Genomic DNA, 18,389 nt, shown 5'->3' with positions numbered 1-18,389 from the left:
TCTGGGGGCTGCGGCGAAGAGACCCATACTCGCTGGGCAGGAGGGCGGACATGACCCGGGTTTTCCACCGACTCCAAATGCGTCCCTCCTCCTCCCCCTCCACCTTCTCTACCTCGGAGAAGCCATTGCGCTTGCCTCCGCCCCACCCCAGAGAGGCAGAATCTCCTCCGTCCCCGCCTCGTACCCTCCTCCCCGCCTCTCCAGGCCCTGGGGGCTTCACGTTCCGCCGCCGCGACCTCGGGCGGGCGCGGCGCCAGGTGAGCGCTCACCTGGGGCCGGAGGGCGGGGCAATGGGGGCGGGGAGGGGGCGGGCTCGGGGTGGTGGCCGCACCCGCGAGGGGGCGGAGCTAGGGCGGCGGGGCCAATGGGGCGGGGGGCTCGCCGCCCGGGGTTGGGGCACCTCCCAATCTCCTCCCTCCCCCAGCGCCGCCTGCCCCGCCCCACCTGGTTTAAAGTCCCGCGGGCGGCTGGTGGCGGCGCTGCGAGCTTGAGCGGCGCGAGGAGATGCTAGAGGGCGCCGCGCCGCCGGCACCATGCGCCCCCCGCCAGCGCTGGCCCTGGCCGGGCTCTGCCTGCTGGCGCTGCCCGCCGCCGCCGCCTCCTACTTCGGGTCAGTGCCCGCCGCGCCCCCCGCCCGCTCCCCGGCCCGCCCGCCTCTCCCTCCTCCACTACAGCTGGGCCAAATTTTCCCTCCCGCTGTCCTTGGCCCCGCCGAGGTCTCGAACTCAGACCCTAGCCTGGCGCGACCCAGCCCACTTCGCAGTCGGAGTTCGCGCCCTGAGCTCGGTCTCCTGCTTCCCCGACTCCGAATCCATCGCCCTGTTCAGTGTCCGAGTCTCTGGTCCCCTCCGCCGCCGCTCTTCTCATCCCGCCGGGTCTTGGACTCTGCGCACGCCTCGGACCCTTGCCCCGTCTGTCTTGGCTCCGCCCGTTCAGGCGTCAGTCCCCCCTCTCTGATGCCCTCTCGGGATCCTCACGCGGGTGCCCCGTCTGCCGCCATCCTGGCCTCCGTCGAGCCGTCCTTGCCTCGGACTCCTTCCCCACCCTCCGCCTTCGCCCTGCGGAGCGGAGACCGAGAGGGCTGGGTGGATGGGTGGGGCGGGCTGTTCCCGGTCTCGGGGCAGAGGATCGTGCGCGTGCAGGGGGAATGGGGGAAGCCTCGGACCGTGAGAGCGCCAGCTGGAGACGCAGGAAGGAACCGTGCGCTGGGGAAACCCGACCACATCTCAGACCTGGCATGGGGTGATTTCTCAGGAGAACACCGGAAAGAGTGAGAGGGCCCTGTGTGTGTGTGTGTGTGTGTGTGTGTGTGTGTGTGTGTGTGTGTGTGTGTGTGTGTGTGTGTCTGTATGTGTGTGTGTACATGGTTGGAAAAGGAGGATCACAGTGGGGGGTGACACCTGGGGAGACAGTGGGGTGGGTGACACTGGGGAGAGAGAGGGACAGGAACTATGAGGGGAATGTTTGGATCAAAAGTTATAGGGCAATTGTTTCCAAGTCCCTTCTTCTCTGACCCTGAATTGCAGGGATTTGGTGAAGGATGGGGGTGGGTATCATGGGTAAGAAGGCACCTTCCCACCCTCCACCCAAAGCCAACTCCAATATGTACAGCCTGTTACTTTAAGCCTTGCCTCCTTTTAAAATCTTCACCCCGAATCAATAGGAGGCTTGCAGTCTGGGTATATACAGCAAAGGCAAGAAAATACCAAGCAAGTAACCTGCTAGAGGCTGCTTTGAAGAAGTAGCCGGAGAGAGGTGTGTAAAGGTCTGAGAAGTTCTGCACAGGTTGGAGTAAGGGCTGTGGGCTAATTTCCAGGTCATGACCCCTGGTGAAAACATGTCTGGGCTGTGGAGGAGAGTATCATCCCAGACCCTAGCTCTGGGCTCAGCTTGCTAATGACATGGGAAGACCACTCAGTCTTTGGGCCTCACTTTCTACTTTTGTACAAAGAAGAGGCTGAACTTGACATGACTGATCCTTTTGCGATCCATCCCAAGAGCAGTACACAACATGTTTGTTGCCCAAATATTTCAGGCTTGAAGGAATGGTTGTTGCCTCGATAGGCAGGATGTCATCACTAGGGCACAGACTCTGGGGTCAGTCTTGCCACTTGCTAGGTGTGTGCTCTTGGCCAAGTCACTTAACTTCTCTGTCTCTCAGTCTCTCAATCTGTAAAATGAAGATTATACTGCCTATTTTATAGAGGATTGACCTAGTATGTGTAAAACACTTAGGACAGTGTCTAGCACGCAGTAAGTGCTCAACTAATGCTAGTGACTTTTATTTTATTTTATTTTATTTATTTTTTATTTATTTTTTTAGACAGAGTCTCCCTCTGTCACCCAGGCTGGAGTGCAGTGATGCGATCTCGGTTCACTGCAACCTCCGTCTCCTGGGTTCAAGCGATTCTTCTGCCTCAGCCTCCTGAGTAGCTGGGACTATAGGTGTGTGCCACCATGCCCAGCTAATTTTTTGTATTTTTAGTAGAGACGGGGTTTCACCATGTTGGCCAGGCTTGTCTCGAACTCCTGACCTCAATCTACCGAACTCAGCTTCCCAATGTGCTGGGATTACAGGTATGAGCCACCGGGCTTGGATAGTTTGTTTTCATTAAGGACACCAGGTATAGAATCTTGATGTCCTGGCCCTAACAGTTTTCTGAGCTGGAATGAAAAGGGATGGGAAAAATGGTACCTATATTCTCTTACACATTGGCTCATTTCCACAATTCATTTGTTTACTTGGTTTTTATGGTTGGAAATGGGGCAAGAGTCAGGTGGGATGAGAGGAGAGGGGTTCCAGGAGGACCACCCTAGCTGCTGTATTGGAAGGAAAAGGTGTTCTCAGCAGTGCATGCGGTTAGAATTTGAGGTAACTGAACATGGATGGAGCAGCCTTGAAAATGACAGGTGAGATGGTCAAATAGGCCTGGGTTAGAGCTGGGAGGAGTGAGTATCGGAGCCACCTCTTCCAGGTCAGGAGCCCAGCTGGAAAGAGCTGACAAAGGACACAAAAGCCGCCACCACCCCAATCTTGGGAGCAGGACAGATGCTCAGAGAATCAGCTAAAACTGGGGCCTCGTGATGTTAAGTGTTTGGTCTCAGGGAACAGACAGGATTCAGCCTGAGCGCTCAGTGAAGAAACCCTCTGGTGACTCAGACCAGGTTTCCCAGCTTCCCATCTGCATTTCCTCTCTGGGAGGAATCTGGTATCAGTCATCTACACTGTAGTGGGAAAGTGAGGCAAAGTGCTTGTTCCTCTGCAGTCATTTGCGTTTGATTATAACACGAAGTGCTTTGGCATCCTGATAAGAGAATATGCAAACATCAGGAAGGCAGGTGAGGCCAATCTTCTTGGGCTCTTTGAAATCATAGAATCATAGACTTCAGAGTTGGAAGTGACCCCAGAAGGATCTCTGGTCCAAAACTCACTGCTTCAAGCAGCATGTATTATTATCCCAATTTTTCAGGTGAGGCAACCCCCCAACCCCAAACCACAGTGAGCCAGCTGTTGGTTCTGCTGCTTTTGAGTGAGCCTAGAGCCTAATTCTGTTAATGGTGATTAAAAACAAAACAAAACAAAACCAAAACAACATAACTAGCATTGCAGTTTCCAAATCACTTTTTTTCTTTATTTGAGACGGAGTCTCGGTATGTCACCCAGGCTGGAGTGCAGTGTCATGATCTCGGCTCACTGCAACTGCCACCTCCTGGGCTCAAGCAGTTCTCCTGCCTCAGCCTTCTGAGAGCTGGGATTACTGGTGCCCCCAACCACACCCCGCTAACTTTTGTATTTTTAGCAGAGACGGGGTTTCACCATGTTGGGCAAGCTGGTCTCGAACTCCTGGCCTCAGGTGATCCACTTGCCTGGGCCTCCCAAAGTGCTGGGATTACAGGCATGAGCTACCATGCCCAGCCCAAATCACTTTCTCATACAGCCACCTCTCTCATCTGTTCCTCAGAGCCCTTCCTCCAGAGCCATGTCGGATGGGTGTAAATAGTTCCCACTAGGAATCTGAAGGTCAGAAGGGTTCAGTGAGTAACCCAATGTCACACAGCGAATTGGTGGGGGAGGATGAATAGAAACCTTGTCCTGCTTCCAGTCTGGGCCCTTCAACCTACAGGGAACAGCCTCCAGTGCTGAGACAGTATGATTCCTCCAGGGCAGCAGTGGCTGCAGAGAGGCTACAGAGGGTGAGGGTGGAGGGAAGCCTCCCTTCCCTGCTTAATTGACTCTTTTAGACCCTCTTGGCTGTAGTGAGATGGGTAAGGCCACGCATTCTTTTCTGTCCTCAGTAGTGAGACGGGATGCACTGATCCCTGCTAGGCTGTCAGTTTGGCTCACAGAACAGCATGGTGGCAGTGGGACAGGAGGCGGACCAGAGGTCAGGGGCTGAGCTAGTCCTGGCTCTAGGACACTCTCTGTGTTGTCCCTCATCAAATCACTCATCTCCAAGGTTAGTAGCACCTGGAGGTGCTAAGGTTCCCTAACGCTAACAGGGCTGGTCCTGGCTCTGGAAGTCCAGGATTGCCGAAGAGTTTTTATTTTGGCTTTGAATGCCTAGGAATTCCACAAATGTTAACTTCTGTGATGTTGTATAAATGAAAATGCACTGCATTATGTGATGAGCTGGGCACAAGACAGGCCCAGTTACCCAATCCAGTCTATTTATTTATTTATTTATTTATTTAGAGACGGAGTCTTGCTCTGTCACCCAGGCTGGAGTGCAATGGCACGATCTTGGCTCATTGCAACCTCCACCTCCCAAGTTCAAGGGATTCTCCCGCCTCAGCTTCCCGAGTAGCTGAGATTACAGGCGCGTGCCACCATGCCTAGTTAATTTTTGTATTTTTAATAGAGACCATGTTGATTGCCATGTTGGTCGCTCAAGTGATCCACACACCTCAGCCTCCCAAAGTGCTGGGCTTATAGGTGTGAGCCACCATGCCTGGCCCCCAATCCAGTCTTTAAGTCATCCCAATGGCTTCGTAACTAGAAATAGTTTCTGTGGATGCAACTTTTTAAATCATAGTTAACTTTGGTGATGTTTCTTCAGTGTGTGACCTCTGCACTGGTTGAGTTTCTTTCCTCTCTAGGGACAGTACAGAGAAGTTTATGAAAGCACAAGATAGTGAACCCCAGCTTTGCCTGTTGCTAACTGTGTGACTTTGGACAAATGTCTTAACCTTGCTGAGCTTTGGGTTAGGAGAATACCAGTCTGAGAGGTGAGCTTGAGGCTTAATTGAAACAATGAATGAAAGGGCTGGATGGGGTGCCTGGCACATACGTGCTAAGTGCTCAGTCCAGGCTCACTCTCAGTGGTTGCTGAGGTTCTAAACACCATCCCAGGTGGTGGAAGTGTCATTACTATAATTCCATTAGAGAAACAAAACATAATCTTTTTTTTTTTTTTTTTTTTTTTTGAGACAGAGTCTCGCTCTGTCGCCCAGGCTGGAGTGCAGTGGCCAGATCTCAGCTCACTGCAAGCTCCGCCTCCTGGGTTTACGCCATTCTCCTGCCTCAGCCTCCAGAGTAGCTGGGACTACAGGCGTCCGCCACCTCGCCCGGCTAGTTTTTTGGTTTTTTTTTTAGTAGAGACGGGGTTTCACCGTTTTAGCCAGGATGGTCTCGATCTCCTGACCTCATGATCCGCCCGTCTCGGCCTCCCAAAGTGCTGGGATTACAGGCTTGAGACACCGCACCCGGCCAACATAATCTTTATTTTTCCCCCAAATCGTTGTTATATACAATGAAATGCATGTTTTTTCTTTTCTTTTTTTTTTTTTTTGAGATGGAGTCTCACTATGTTTACCAGGATGCAATGCAGTGGTGCAATCTCAGCTCACTGCAGCCTCCGCCTCCCAGTTTAAGCGATTCTCCTGCCTCAGCCTCTCAAGTAGCTGGGATGACAAGTGTGCACCACCATGCCCAGCTAATTTTTGTATTTTTAGTGAAGACACAGTTTCACCATGTTGGCCAAGCAGGTCTCAAACTCCTGACCTCAGGTGATCCACCTGCCTCAGCCTCCCAAAGTGCTAGAATTATGGGCGTGCACCACCACAGCCAGCCAATGCATGCATTTTAAAGTGCATAGTTTGGGTTTTAACAAATTATACACATGTATAACACATTTGTGGTGATTCCAATGACTACATGGAACATTTCCACCATCCCAAAGGATCCCTTGTTCATCTTTGCAATCAACCCTCTCCCACCAGCCCACAGCTACTCCAATTCTCTGCTTTCAGTCACTATATGTTAGTTTTGCCTGTTCTAGAAGTTTATATCAAGAAATCATGCAGTATGTAGCCTCTTATGCTTGGATTATTCTGCTCAGCATAAAGCTTTTGAGATTCATCCATGTCATTGAATATAGCAATAGCTGATTCCTTTTTATGGCTGAGTATTCCTTCGTACGTCTATACCACAAATTGTTTATCCATTCCCCACTTGATAGATATTTGGATTATTTTGGCCGGGCATGGTGGCGGATGCCTGCAATCTCAGCACTTTGGGAGGCCGAGGCGGGCAGATCACTTGAGGTCAGGAGTTCGAGACCAGTCTGGCCAACATGATGAAAACCTGTCTCTACTAAAAATACAAGAATCAGTTGGGTGTGGTGGTGGTGGTGGTGGTGCATGCCTCTAATTCCAGCTACTCAGGAGGCTGAGGCAGGAGAATCACTTGAACCCAGGAGGCAGAGGTTGCAGTGAGCCAAGATTGTGCCACTGCACTCCAGCCTGGGCAACAGAGCAAGACTCTGTCTCAAAAAAAAAAAAAAAAAAAAAAAGATATTTGTGTTATTTGCAGTTTTGGACTATTTCAAATAAACCTGGTATAAACATCCATGTATACCTCTTTTTGTGGGTGCATGTTTTCATTTCTCTTGGATAACTGTCTAGGAGTGGATTGTTGGGTCATATGGTTGATATATGCATAACTTATAGAATTGGCATTTTTCAGAGTGGTTTTACCATTTTACACAGTAATGTATGAGAGTTCCAGTTGCTCCATATTCTATGGTCAGCTATCGTCAGTTTTAACTTGTGGCTATTTTCCTAAGTATGTAGTAGTATGTCATTGTGGTTTTAATTTGTGTTTCCCCATTGATGAATGGTATGTTGAACATTTTTCCATGTGTATATTGGTCATTTGAATATCATTTCATTGGGTTATTTGTCTTCTTATTGAATCGTAAGAGTTCTTTATATATTTTGTTGCTGTTGTTGTTGCTGTTGTTTGAGACAGAGTCTCACTTTGTATCCCAGGCTGGAGTGCAATGGCACCATCTCGGCTAACTGCAACCTCCACCTCCTGGGTTCAAGCAATTCTCATGGCTCAGCCTCCCAAGTAGCTGGGACTACAGGCGTGCGCCCCCATGCTCGGCTAATTTTTGTATTTTTAGTAGAGATAAGGTTTCATCATGTTGGCCTGACTGGTCTTGAACTCCTGACCTCAGGTGATCCGCCCGCCTCGGCCTCCCAAAGTGCTGGGATTACAGGCGTGGGCCACTTGGCCTAAGAGTTCTTTATATATTTTGGATACAAGTCTTTGTCACAAGTATTGGTAATATTTTATTCCTGCCTGTGACTTGCCGTTTCATTTTCTTATTGGTGTCTTATGAAGAGCAGATGTTTTTAATTTTGATGAAGTCCAGTGTATCAACCTTTTCTTGTATGGTTTGTGCTTTGTTGGTGTCCTGCCCAAGAAATCTCTGCCTGCCCAAAAGTTGCAAAGATTGTGCCACTGCATTCCAGCCTGGGCAACAGGGCAAGACTCTTTTCTCCTTTTCTCCTTTTTTTTTTTTTTTTTTTTTTTTTTGAGAATTTCCGTCCTCCAGGCTAGAGTTGCTTCTGCTGCTTTTGAGTGAGCCTGGAGCCTAATTCTGTTGATAGTGATAAAAACATAATAACGAGTATTGCAGTTTACAAATCACTTTCTCATACAGCCCCTTCTCTCACCTGATCCTCAGAGCCGTTCCTCCAGAGCCATGGAGGATGGGTGTAAATAGTTCCCATAAGGAAACTAAATGTGTTACACAATCACAGCTCACTACAGCCTCGACCTTCTGGACTCAAGTGATCCTCCTGCCTCAGCCTCCTGAGTAGCTGGGGCTATAGGCATGCGCCATCATGCCCAGCTAATTTTTTATGTTTTGTAGAGATGGGGTTTTGCTATGTTGCTCAGGCGGGTCTCAAACTCCCAGGCTCAAGCAGTTCTCCTGCCTCAGCCTCTCAAACTGCTGGGATTATAGGCATGAGCCACAGCGCCCGGCCCTGTTTTCTAGAAGCTTCATAATGTTAGCTTTCTTTCTTTCTTTCTTTCTTTTTTTTTTTTTGAGACAGAATTTCACTCTTGTTACTCAGGCTGGAGTGCAGTGGCATGATCTTGGCTCACTGCAACCTCCACCTCCTGGGTTCAAGTGATTCTCCTGCCTCAGCCTCCTGAGTAACTGGCAGTACAGACGCCCGCTACCGTGCCTGGCTAATTTTGTATTTTTAGTAGAGATGGGGTTTCACCATGTTGCCCAGGCTCGTCTTGAACTCCTGACCTCAGGTGATCCACCTGCCTCGGCCTCCCAAATTGCTAGGATTACAGGCATGAGCCACCGCACCCAGCCAATTTTAGCTTTTACGCTTGAGTCTATGGTTCAGTTTGGGTTAACTAGTGTGTACAGCATGGAGTAAGGGGCAAGCTTATTATTTTGCATATGAGTGTCCATGTGTTTCAGTGCCATTTGTTGAAATGATGATATTTTCTCCACTGTCATCTTTGTTGCTCATCAATTGATTCAATATCTGTGGGCCTATTTCTGGACACTCTATTCTGTTTCATTAATCTATATGCCTATCCTTATGCCAATACTATACAGCCTTGATTACTGTAATTTAAAAAAATGTTTTTCCCCAATAAGTCTTTTGTATTCCTAGATTACTATAGCTTTATATAAGTCTTGAAACTACTTACTATAAGTTCTCTAACCGTGCACTATTTTTTCAAAATTGCATTGGCTATTCAGGATCATTGTGTTTCAGCATAAATTTTAGTAGTATCTTGTCAATATCCACATGAAAGCCTCCTGGGATTTTGACTGGGATTGCACTGAATCTATGCAACCATTTATGGAAGATTGACGCTCTGACAATATTGAGTCTGCTGATTCGCACATAGGCCATATCTTTCTATTTAGAGCTTTTGTAATTTCTCTCAGCAGTGTTTTCTAGTTTTCAGTGTGCAGGCATTGAAAATTTTAAAAAAGAAATTCTTCCTATGCACTCTGTGTATTTGGATGGTATTATTTTTATTTTTTAAACCCCCACATTTTTAGAAATTGAATTGGGGCCTGAGAAAAACACAGTTGGAGGGAAGAAAGGGTAAAAGAAATTTTACTGCTTTGGGGGTGGTAGATTGAAAGCCAAACATCGCTGATAAGAATCATTGTGTTTTGGGAAGGAATTTAGGCCAGCTTGTCCCTGGCTGAGCTGTAACCCCTGAGGAGCTGGGCTCCAGAGTTGGGCTGAGAGTCAGCCTAGCCTCTTCAGTGGATGATGGTGGACTTTCTGTGACTGAGAATGGGAAGGAGGAGAGGAGGGAAGCGGGGCTGGCAGACTCCTAGGCTGGAATCTCCTAAGGAAGAAAAGGCCTGGTGCCTTTGGGATTATGTGCTCAGGAGGAAGTTGGGCTCAAGAGGAGGTGGGCCAAGTGCTGTGAGGGTGACTCCCATGCTGGCATCAGCATGAGCAGGATGGGACATGGCCCAAGGCCCTCTTATAGTGTAAGGGGCACTGGGCTTGGGGTCACATAGATCAGAGTTCAAATCTCCATCTACCGCTTACTGACTGACCCAGGGCAAGTCAGATAACCATTCTGACCCCAGTTTTCTCATCTGTAAAATGGGCTAATCTTGATCTCCTAGGCTTGTTGTAAGGGTTAAATAAATGTATATGTAAGTATTAAAATGCTATCTCTGTATAAGGATTCTAAGAAATCTAGTGGTCTGCTGTACAGCGTCCCAAGTTAAGAGGAGTCTTTGGTGGTAACATCTGTTCCTTCTCTGTGCCTGTATCCTAGCCACTGTACAATTCAGAACCAACCCAGCCTTTTCTGTGCTCAGCACTTTATGTGTATTACTTCAGCCTCACATTGTAGCAACCCAGGAGGTAGGTGCTGATATAATTCTCATTTATTTTAAAATTTCACTTTTTTAAAAAAAAATTTTTAGAGAGATGGGTTCTTGCTCTGTCACCCAGACTGGAGTACAATGGCATGATCATAGCTCATTGCAGCCCTGAACTCCTGGGCTCAAGCTATCTTCCCACCTCAGCCTCCTGAGTAGCTGGGAATACTGTTGCACACCACCATGCCTGGCTAATTATTATTATTATTATTTTTTTTAAGAGATGAGATCTCACTATGTTGCCCAGGCTGGTCTTGAACTCCTGGCCTCAAGTGGTCCTCCCGCCTCTGCCTTCTGAGTAGCTGAGATGACAGGCACAAGGCATCATACCTGGTCAGTTATCCTCATTTATAGGTGTGCGTGTTGGGGAGAAACTGTCAGAATCCAAGCCAACCTCTTCATCTCTGCCTTATGCTGGCAGTGGAACCCCAATTGGAGGCCTGCCCCCTTAGGGCAGCTCTGTCCCTCTAAGCCCTACCCTGTGGCCCAGGCCCTGCACTTGGCACATGTCCTGGGTATCTCTTGCCCTGTGTGTCTCAAACTCTTGGCTCATTAGCCAATTTTTCAGGTGCTCAGGTCTTCAGTTCACTTGTAGTTTCCTTCAGTAGAGACCTCAGGGCCCTGCTGTTGGCTGAGTCCCACAGTCCCTAGCGTTGCTCCCTGGTCTGCAGTGAATGTCTTGGTGGGCAGTGCCCTCTCCTTTTCACTGGCCCTTCCTTTCCCCTGGAATCTCCCTCTGTGCCCTGTCCCATTCACTCCTTCATCTTCTGCCTCCATGGGGCTCTCTGGGGCACATACTACTTCACCTAGGCCTGGCCAACTGGGAGCCATGGCCTGGCTTCTGTCACGATGGGAACTGGACACAAAGCAGAGAGCAGAGACTTATTTCCATTGGACTCCAGAAATCAGCCACGCCCACCGCCTCATGGCATGCTGGTAGCAGCAGACATGAGCTGGGGGACAGGGTGGCCTCTTCCACACCCAAGCCCCTCAGCGGAGAGATGAAGGCTGAAGAGGAGGGTGAAGAGTCTTAGGGCCAGAAAGACTTCAACTCCCAAGCTCTGGTCAGTCCTGGAAACTTCCAAGAGGCTGGTTTTAGGGCAAGACCAAAGGGTTTGTTTTTCCTGATGTTACAATCCCTTTGAGGCCAGATGCTGTCAGAATTCAACATTGCTTTTTGAATTTTAGAAAAGCAGGCCAGGTGTGGTGACTCATGCCTGTAATCCCAGGACTTTGGAAGGCTGAGGTAGATGGATCATCTGAGGTCAGTAGTTTGAGACCAGCCTGGCCAACATGGTGAAACCCCATCTCTACTAAAAATACAAAAATAGCTGGGCGTGGTGGCAGCCACTTGTAATCCCAGCTACTTGGGAGGCTGAGGCAGGAGAATCAGTTGAACCTGGGAGGCGGAGTTTGCAGGGAGCCAAGATCGTGCCATTGCACTGAAGCCTGGGCAACAAGAGTGAATCTCCGTCTCAAAAAAAAAAAAGAAAGAAAAAGAAAGAAAAGTAATATAGGAGGTAGGGGAGGCAGAAAAAATTAAATTAAAAAATAAAAATTAAGAAAGTAAAAGTATAGAAAGGTGATGTATTGTATATTCCGTGGCTAACAGCACCTCTAGCGAGGTCGAGGGCAGCACCTGTCATCAGACTCCATTGTTTTTGCAGGAAGACATCTACAGGTTGGGATAAACAAAGACCATAATATTCTCCCCGGTTTGGGTCAGCGCTTGCTGCTGTATGAGTTCACCACAATGGTTAAAAAAAAACTTGTGGCCAGGCGTGGTGGCTCACTCGTGTAATCCCAGCACTTTGGGAGGCCGAGACGGGTGGATCACGAGGTCAGGAGATCGAGACCATCCTGGCTAACACGGTGAAACCCTGTCTCTACTAAAAAATACAAAAAACTAGCCGGGCGAGGTGGCAGGCGCCTGTAGTCCCAGCTACTCGGGAGGCTGAGGCAGGAGAATGGCGTAAACCCGGGAGGCGGAGCTTGCAGTGAGCTGAGATCCGGCCACTGCACTCCAGCCTGGGCGACAGAGCGAGACTCCGTCTCAAAAAAAAACAAAAACAAAAACAAAAACCAACAACAACAACAAAAAAAACAAACTTGTAGTTTTCTGAGTTTCCTGGAATTTGGAATTGTGGATAAAGGTTTGTGAACCTGTGGCAAACTTTGAGCCCATGTCACCACGAGAGGTTGTGCAAGCTGAGTTTTTTTTTGTTTGTTTGTTTTGTTTTCTTGAGACAGAGTCTTGCTCTGTCGCCCAGGCTGGAGTGCAGTGGCAGGATCTTGGCTCACTACCACCTCTGCTTCCCAGGTTCAAGCAATTCTCCTGCCTCAGCCTCCTGAGTAGCTGGGACAACAGGCGTCTGCCACCACACCTGGATAATTTTTTGTATTTTTAGTAGAGATGGGGTTTCACCATGTTGGCCAGGCTGGTCTCAAACTCCTGACCTCAAGTGATCTGCCCCCCTCAGCCTCCCAAACTGCTGGGATTACAAGCGTAAGCCACTGTGTACCTGGCCTAAGCTGAGTTTTAAACAAAGACTCAGGCCAGATGCTTGGCTGGTCCTCGCTGGGTGTCACCAGGCTACCCAAGCACAGTTCTTCCCCAGGAAGTGAGGTTCAAAGGGAACCGGCCTGGGTCTCAGACCCCAAGGCAGAGGGCCCCACAGGGGCTGAGGACCAGGGCCAGATGGCCCCGAGATCTGGCAATGGGGAGAGCATATGCCAGCAATCTGTCACAGGGGAGGGAGGGTGTGGCCACAGTCAGCCTCCTCCAGAGCCACGCCCTCCCAAAGCCGGCCCAGCTTGAGCTTGGAAAGGTTTGGTGGCGGGGTAACGTTAGGTGGTAGCCTCTGCAGCCAGAGAGCAAGACCACAGTGAGGCCAGCAGGGTGGGACTGCAGGGAGGCTGAGGGAGAGCCCCGAGCTGCACTCCTTGCATAGGGTTAGACACCTAAGGGGCATAATATGCAGCCAGCAGGTGTCTGTGGAGCGTCTGCTTGGGAGGAGCAGGCATCTGGCCTGGGAAAGAATGGATCTCAGGGTATGGAAAACCATGGCGTTTACCAAGGACCTTACAGGATACAGCTTTGAAGTGGAAGAAAGAAGTGTCAGCCATGCAGAACTGATGGCACTATATACACGAAAGTGGGAGAAGGCAAAGAAAGAGGAACGTTAGACGGGGATGGGGCTGGCAAGTAAGCAGGGCTTCCTGGAGGAGGCAAACAAACATCACATCATGCTAGAGCTGTGGGGGACCTCAGGATCACCTTTCCCGTTCTCTGCATTTTTGAGTCAAGTGTTAAAAAAAGACGTGGCTATAAAAGGTTCCAGGGGATCCATGACGGCTTTTGGATTAGGAGAAGGTATCCCAGGCAGAGGTTACGGCATGGAGGTCGGACCAAGTTAGACATGGCAGAGGACAGGGAGAGACTAGCCTGGCTGAGGGGAGGAGCCCCTTGCTCCAGCCCTGGCTGGCTCTGGGTTTAGGACAGTCCTAATGGTTCTATTCCCAAGGGAGCTGCTCACAACTACATTCATTCCAGCAGGTGTCCTGGACTACTCTGGGGGTGGATCCTTGATCAGGCAGGGAGGTTCCTGCTGTCCCTAGAACTGGGCGGAGGGTGTGGGCCATCCGTGGGACCTGTAGGAGAACAAGTGGAATCTGCAGCATGGGACATCTCTGCCTAGAGCCTGTGCAAACAATGGCACTGTCCTCATCGTTGAGGGGTCACGCACAAGGTATTCCCCAGATGCCTGGCCCTTTCAGGGCCCAAGCCCAGCCTGAGCCTGCCTGTGCATGGGAAGAGGGTGATCAGAGCCCAGGGTGCATTCAAGAGCCTGCCAAACTAGTCAACGCGTCATGGTTAAATAACTTGGTTGGAGTCACCCAGCCAGAGTCACCCAGTACCCTGGTTGGGTAGGAACTTACTACCAGGAGTGCGGTTTCAGCCATGATTTGCCTTTCCCTGAAGTTCCCACCCACTGCCTCCTCATCCCCACACCAAGCTCCCCCAACTCCTTCTCTTCACATATCAGGCCCTCTCCTTTGATCTTCCCTCTATCTAGCCAAGTGTGTTCTCAAGCACTGACATTGTATCAGACCCTCACACTTTGGTATGAATAGGTAGGCCATGTAAGCCTGATTCCTGACTTTTTGTTGAAAAGAGACTGAGTCTCAGACCGGGGAAAGTAGCCTTTAGACAGAGGGTCTTTCTCTCCCTTCCTGGGGGCCCACCCTTGGGGCACGCAGGGGGTCAGAGGAGTCCTGACCAGGGTTCCTCCCCTCAAAACCTAGCTGTCTTGCGTTTCCACCACCTTAGATGTTTGCTGTGGTGATGGCTGATTTGGCTTCCCTGACGTGCCGGGTCAGCAAGCAGAAACTGCCAGTCCTGGTGGAAGCAATCAAGAGACCTGGGTCACAGGCCCAGCCCTGCTACCAAGCCAGTGGGTCGCCTTGGACGACCAATCTTGCGTGAACTTGTGGGGCACCGGAGACCTGCACACTTGGCACACCCTTGCCCTCCTGCTTCCCCGCACAGCCTCCAGGACACCTTCCAGGAGCCAGCAGGGCAAAACTTCTGGGCCTGGTAACCTTAAAGGGTTTCTGCAGTTCTCATGTATAATGATTTGAATGGTGTACTTTTGGACTCAGCATAGGAACTGGGGGAGATGTTTATAGTCACAGACTTGTAGAGGTGATGGATCCTTCTTTGCAGAAATGACTTTGGGGACCCTCCGCAGCCACTGTGACACTTGACGCATGTGTGCCAGGGACAAAGACTTCCTCTCCCTGGCTTCAGCCCGAGCCTGAGTGGAGGGGGAGAGAGACAGGAGGAAGAAGAGGAAGCATTTCCTTCACAGATGTTGAGCTCGCCACACTCTAAATGCCGGGGATTGTTGAGATGCAAAGCATGCTCGCTGTGCGGGCTGCTCACTACCCGCTTCGCCCCTGAACACATCTCCCTGATGCCATCCCTTGCAGGCAGCCCAGTCTGTGGCTGTGAGACAGGAAGTGGGGCTGTGCTTGGAGAGACAAAGCCCACAGCTGGACCCGGCTCTTTCCTTTCTGAGTCAGGGATGGGTGGGGGACGAAGCTGTGGGGTGGGCTCCAGCGGGGAGGTGCGGCCAGATTCAGTCCTCAGGGTGGGTTCATGGGGATGGAGAGTGAGAGCTGGGGAGGGAAGGAAGGCTGGATTCAGGGGTGGGGGTAGGGAAGCCAGACAGGAGGAACAAGTGGTGTCAAGGTCTGTGGGTAGGCCAGGCACAAAGCTGATGCTCAGAAAAGTCCTTTTTGGTGTGTGTGACAGGGTCTTACTGTCGCCCAGGCTGGAGTGCAGTGGTGCAATCATGGCACACTGCAGCCTTGACCTCCTGGGCTCAAGCGATCCTCCTAGCCTGTAGCTGGAACCACAGGCACGTGTCACCATGCCCAGCTAATTTTTTAATTTTTTCTTTTGTAGAGACAGGGTCTCACTTACATTGACCAGGCTGGTTTCAAACTCCTAGGCTCAAGTGATTCACCTGCCTTGGCTTCCCAAAGTGCTGGTACTACAGGTGCGTGCCACCACGCCCGACCAAAAAATCCTTTATAGTTGTACTTTTGTTTATTGATACGCAGTTAATAGAGGTATAAATGAATGAGCGAGTAAGTGAAAAGAGGGGGTGGAGAGAGTTGGGCATAAAGGTAGGAAGGTAGGAAACAGTAGCTTCCAAATGTGCCTGGCTGCAGGACGTCATGGAGGAGGTGCAAGGTGACATTGGCTGCTGTAGAAGAGAAAGGCGTCCAGAAGGTGGAGGAGAGGGTGTGCTCATAGTAGGGGAAATCTGGGGCCTCCCAGTGTAAAAGCAGGAGGGGAGAGAAGCCTGGAGTTGGTGTTGAGCAGCCACCCTCACAGAAGGGCTGCCCAGGGCCATGGTGCCCTCTCTTACTGGGCCAGGCACTGCCCTCACTGAACTCCCCGCTGCTGAGAAGAGGTCAGGAGTGGAGAGCAGGGGAGGGGCTAGGGGTGTGTGTGTGTGTGTGTGTGTGAGAGACTGTGTATGTGTGTGAGAATGTGTGTGTGTATGTGTGAGTGTAGGTGTGTGTATGTATGAGTGTGAATGTGTGTGAGAGCAAGTGTGTGTGTGTGTATTTGTGTGTGTAGGGGGATCAGTGAGGGCCAGGAGACGTAGATTGAGACGTCTGAGATGAAAGCACAAAGGGCGCACTCACCATGCAAATGGCCCTGCAGCGGAAGCCTGTTATCAGGAGCATCTGATGGGGTTTTTCAGGGTGGAGGCCAGCACCCCGGGCAGCACAGGTTTTCCTGGTTCCCAGGCAGCTGCCTGCAGTTGGCATGGCCCTGGTGTAATGCACCACTCCTGGACCCTCCAGCTAAGAGTCCAAACACACTGGCATTACCCGGTGCCCTGGAAACCACCTGCCTTGTCCTGTGCCACCCACCCACCACATCCTGGGGATAGCCTCTGCCAAAGGCATCAGACCCTCTCAAGCAGAAACTAGGATGGGAGTAGGTGGAAGAACAGGGCCTGGAGCACTCTCAGGTGATAAGCCAAGCTCTCCACCCACCAGGTCTTCCCCACACAGCCTGGAGTGCTCCCTGAGAGCTTCCCCGTGCCTCGTGCTCACCCCCAGGCCTCCTACAGGCAGGATGGGACAGGTCAGGATCAAGTTCTCACCCGCATGGTGCCAGGAGTTCTGATCTGGGTCCCTGAGCAGCTACTGGTGTTTCCTCAAGGAGCCAGGCCAGTTCAAAGATTTCTCTTCCTTCCCCTTCTTGGGGCCTTGAGAGACTTTGGAGGACTCCTGAATCCAACCAACTTCCCTCCAGACGGTGATCTTCTTGAGGGCAGGACTGTGTCCCAGTTGTACCTGTACATGGTAGGTGCTCAATAATGACAAATACTTATCTGGAGCTTACTGTATGCCAGGCACTGCTCTTAGAGCACAGAGAGGTAAAGCACCTTGCCCAAGGTAGCACAACTAGGAAGAGGTAGAGGTGGGATTTGAACCCAGGCAGTCTGGCTCCAGCCATGCCCTCCCATGAGTTAAGATGTATTTGTTTGATGGAATGAGCTCAGTTGGTGAGGCGGCAACCCTGAGGTCACCTCTGAGTGAGTTGGACCTGGTACCAGACTACCCAGGCCAGAACTGCCTTGAGGCACGAGATCCTTGGGCCCCACTCTCTAGGCTGGGGGTGGGTGATTATTGAAGGGTGAGGTCCCTGGGGTCCTGCTGATGGTGGACAGAGCAGTCTCCTGGGAGGCTTTCCCCAAAACCTGCGAGAGCCATCTTCTGCTTCCTTCAAGGTCACCCCCGTAGGGCAGCTTTAGCCACAATCGTGGGTGGGGTGTGTGCTGGGGAGTGTGAAAGAAGGTGCGGCAGGAGGTTTCAGGAGGGTTGGAAGAGATCTGAGGGTGGGAGTGTGTGTGAGATGAAGCCCTGAGGGGCACCCTTGACTTCTCCCACTCTAGAGAAAGACAGGCTGGTCTGTCAAGTGGTTGGGGGTACCCTGGGGTCCAAGCCAGAAGTCATTGTATGTGTGGAGGTGGGGGCTCTGGTCTTATGATCAACCTGACCACCAAGGACCATGGGGTGAGGGTGCAGAAAGCAGAGGGACACAGACTGGGGGCAGCGAGGGGAGGGGGCCGCTGTTCACTTGGGGTCATAGCTTTCTTAATAGGAAAAGAGAGGCTGGAAGTCAGCCTGGGGGAGCCTGAGACAGACAGGAATAGTGGAGGTAGCTGGGCCAGAGCAGGTGCAGCCTGATAAGAGTGGTAGCCCCAGGAGGCTCAGGAGCAGCTGAGCCAGGCAGTAGCCCCCAGCCCAGAAGAGCAATTAGCAGGTTGGCAAATAACCGTTCCTCTGCCCTTTAGTTCAGAAACCTGGTTACTTGTTTCATCTGATAGCATCTGACTGGCCACAAGGCAGCGTCTTCATTAAGACCCCCGTATTTGGCTGGGTGTGGTGGCTCATGCCTGTAATCCCAGCACTTTGGGAGGCTGAGGTGGGTGGATCACATGAGGTCAGAAGTTTGAGACCAACCTAGCCAACATGGCGAAATCCCATCTCTACTAAAAACACACGAAAAAACTAGCTGGGCCTGGTGGTGCACGTCTGTAATCCCAGCTACTTGGGAGGCTGAGGCAGGAGAATCGCTTGAACCCGGGAGGCAGAGGTTGCAGTGAGCCAAGATATGGC

At 51.0% G+C, this 18,389-nt stretch overlaps 1 protein-coding gene across 1 annotated transcript in view; it reads left to right on the top strand.

Moving 5' to 3' along the window:
• The first annotated feature begins 478 nt into the window (after positions 1-478).
• The window catches only part of WNT9B (Wnt family member 9B), a 30,751-nt gene continuing 12,840 nt past the window's right edge, over positions 479-18,389 (top strand). The window contains exon 1 of the mRNA XM_045375884.3: positions 479-610. Coding sequence (XP_045231819.1) covers positions 534-610 — 77 coding nt within the window. The 5' untranslated portion in view covers positions 479-533. The remainder of the gene's footprint in view (positions 611-18,389) is intronic.

Source organism: Macaca fascicularis, chromosome 16, assembly GCF_037993035.2.
Source record: "Macaca fascicularis isolate 582-1 chromosome 16, T2T-MFA8v1.1".
NCBI lineage: Eukaryota > Metazoa > Chordata > Mammalia > Primates > Cercopithecidae > Macaca > Macaca fascicularis.
Note: the sequence above shows the minus strand (reverse complement) of the source record. Positions and strands in the feature narration are given on the sequence as shown.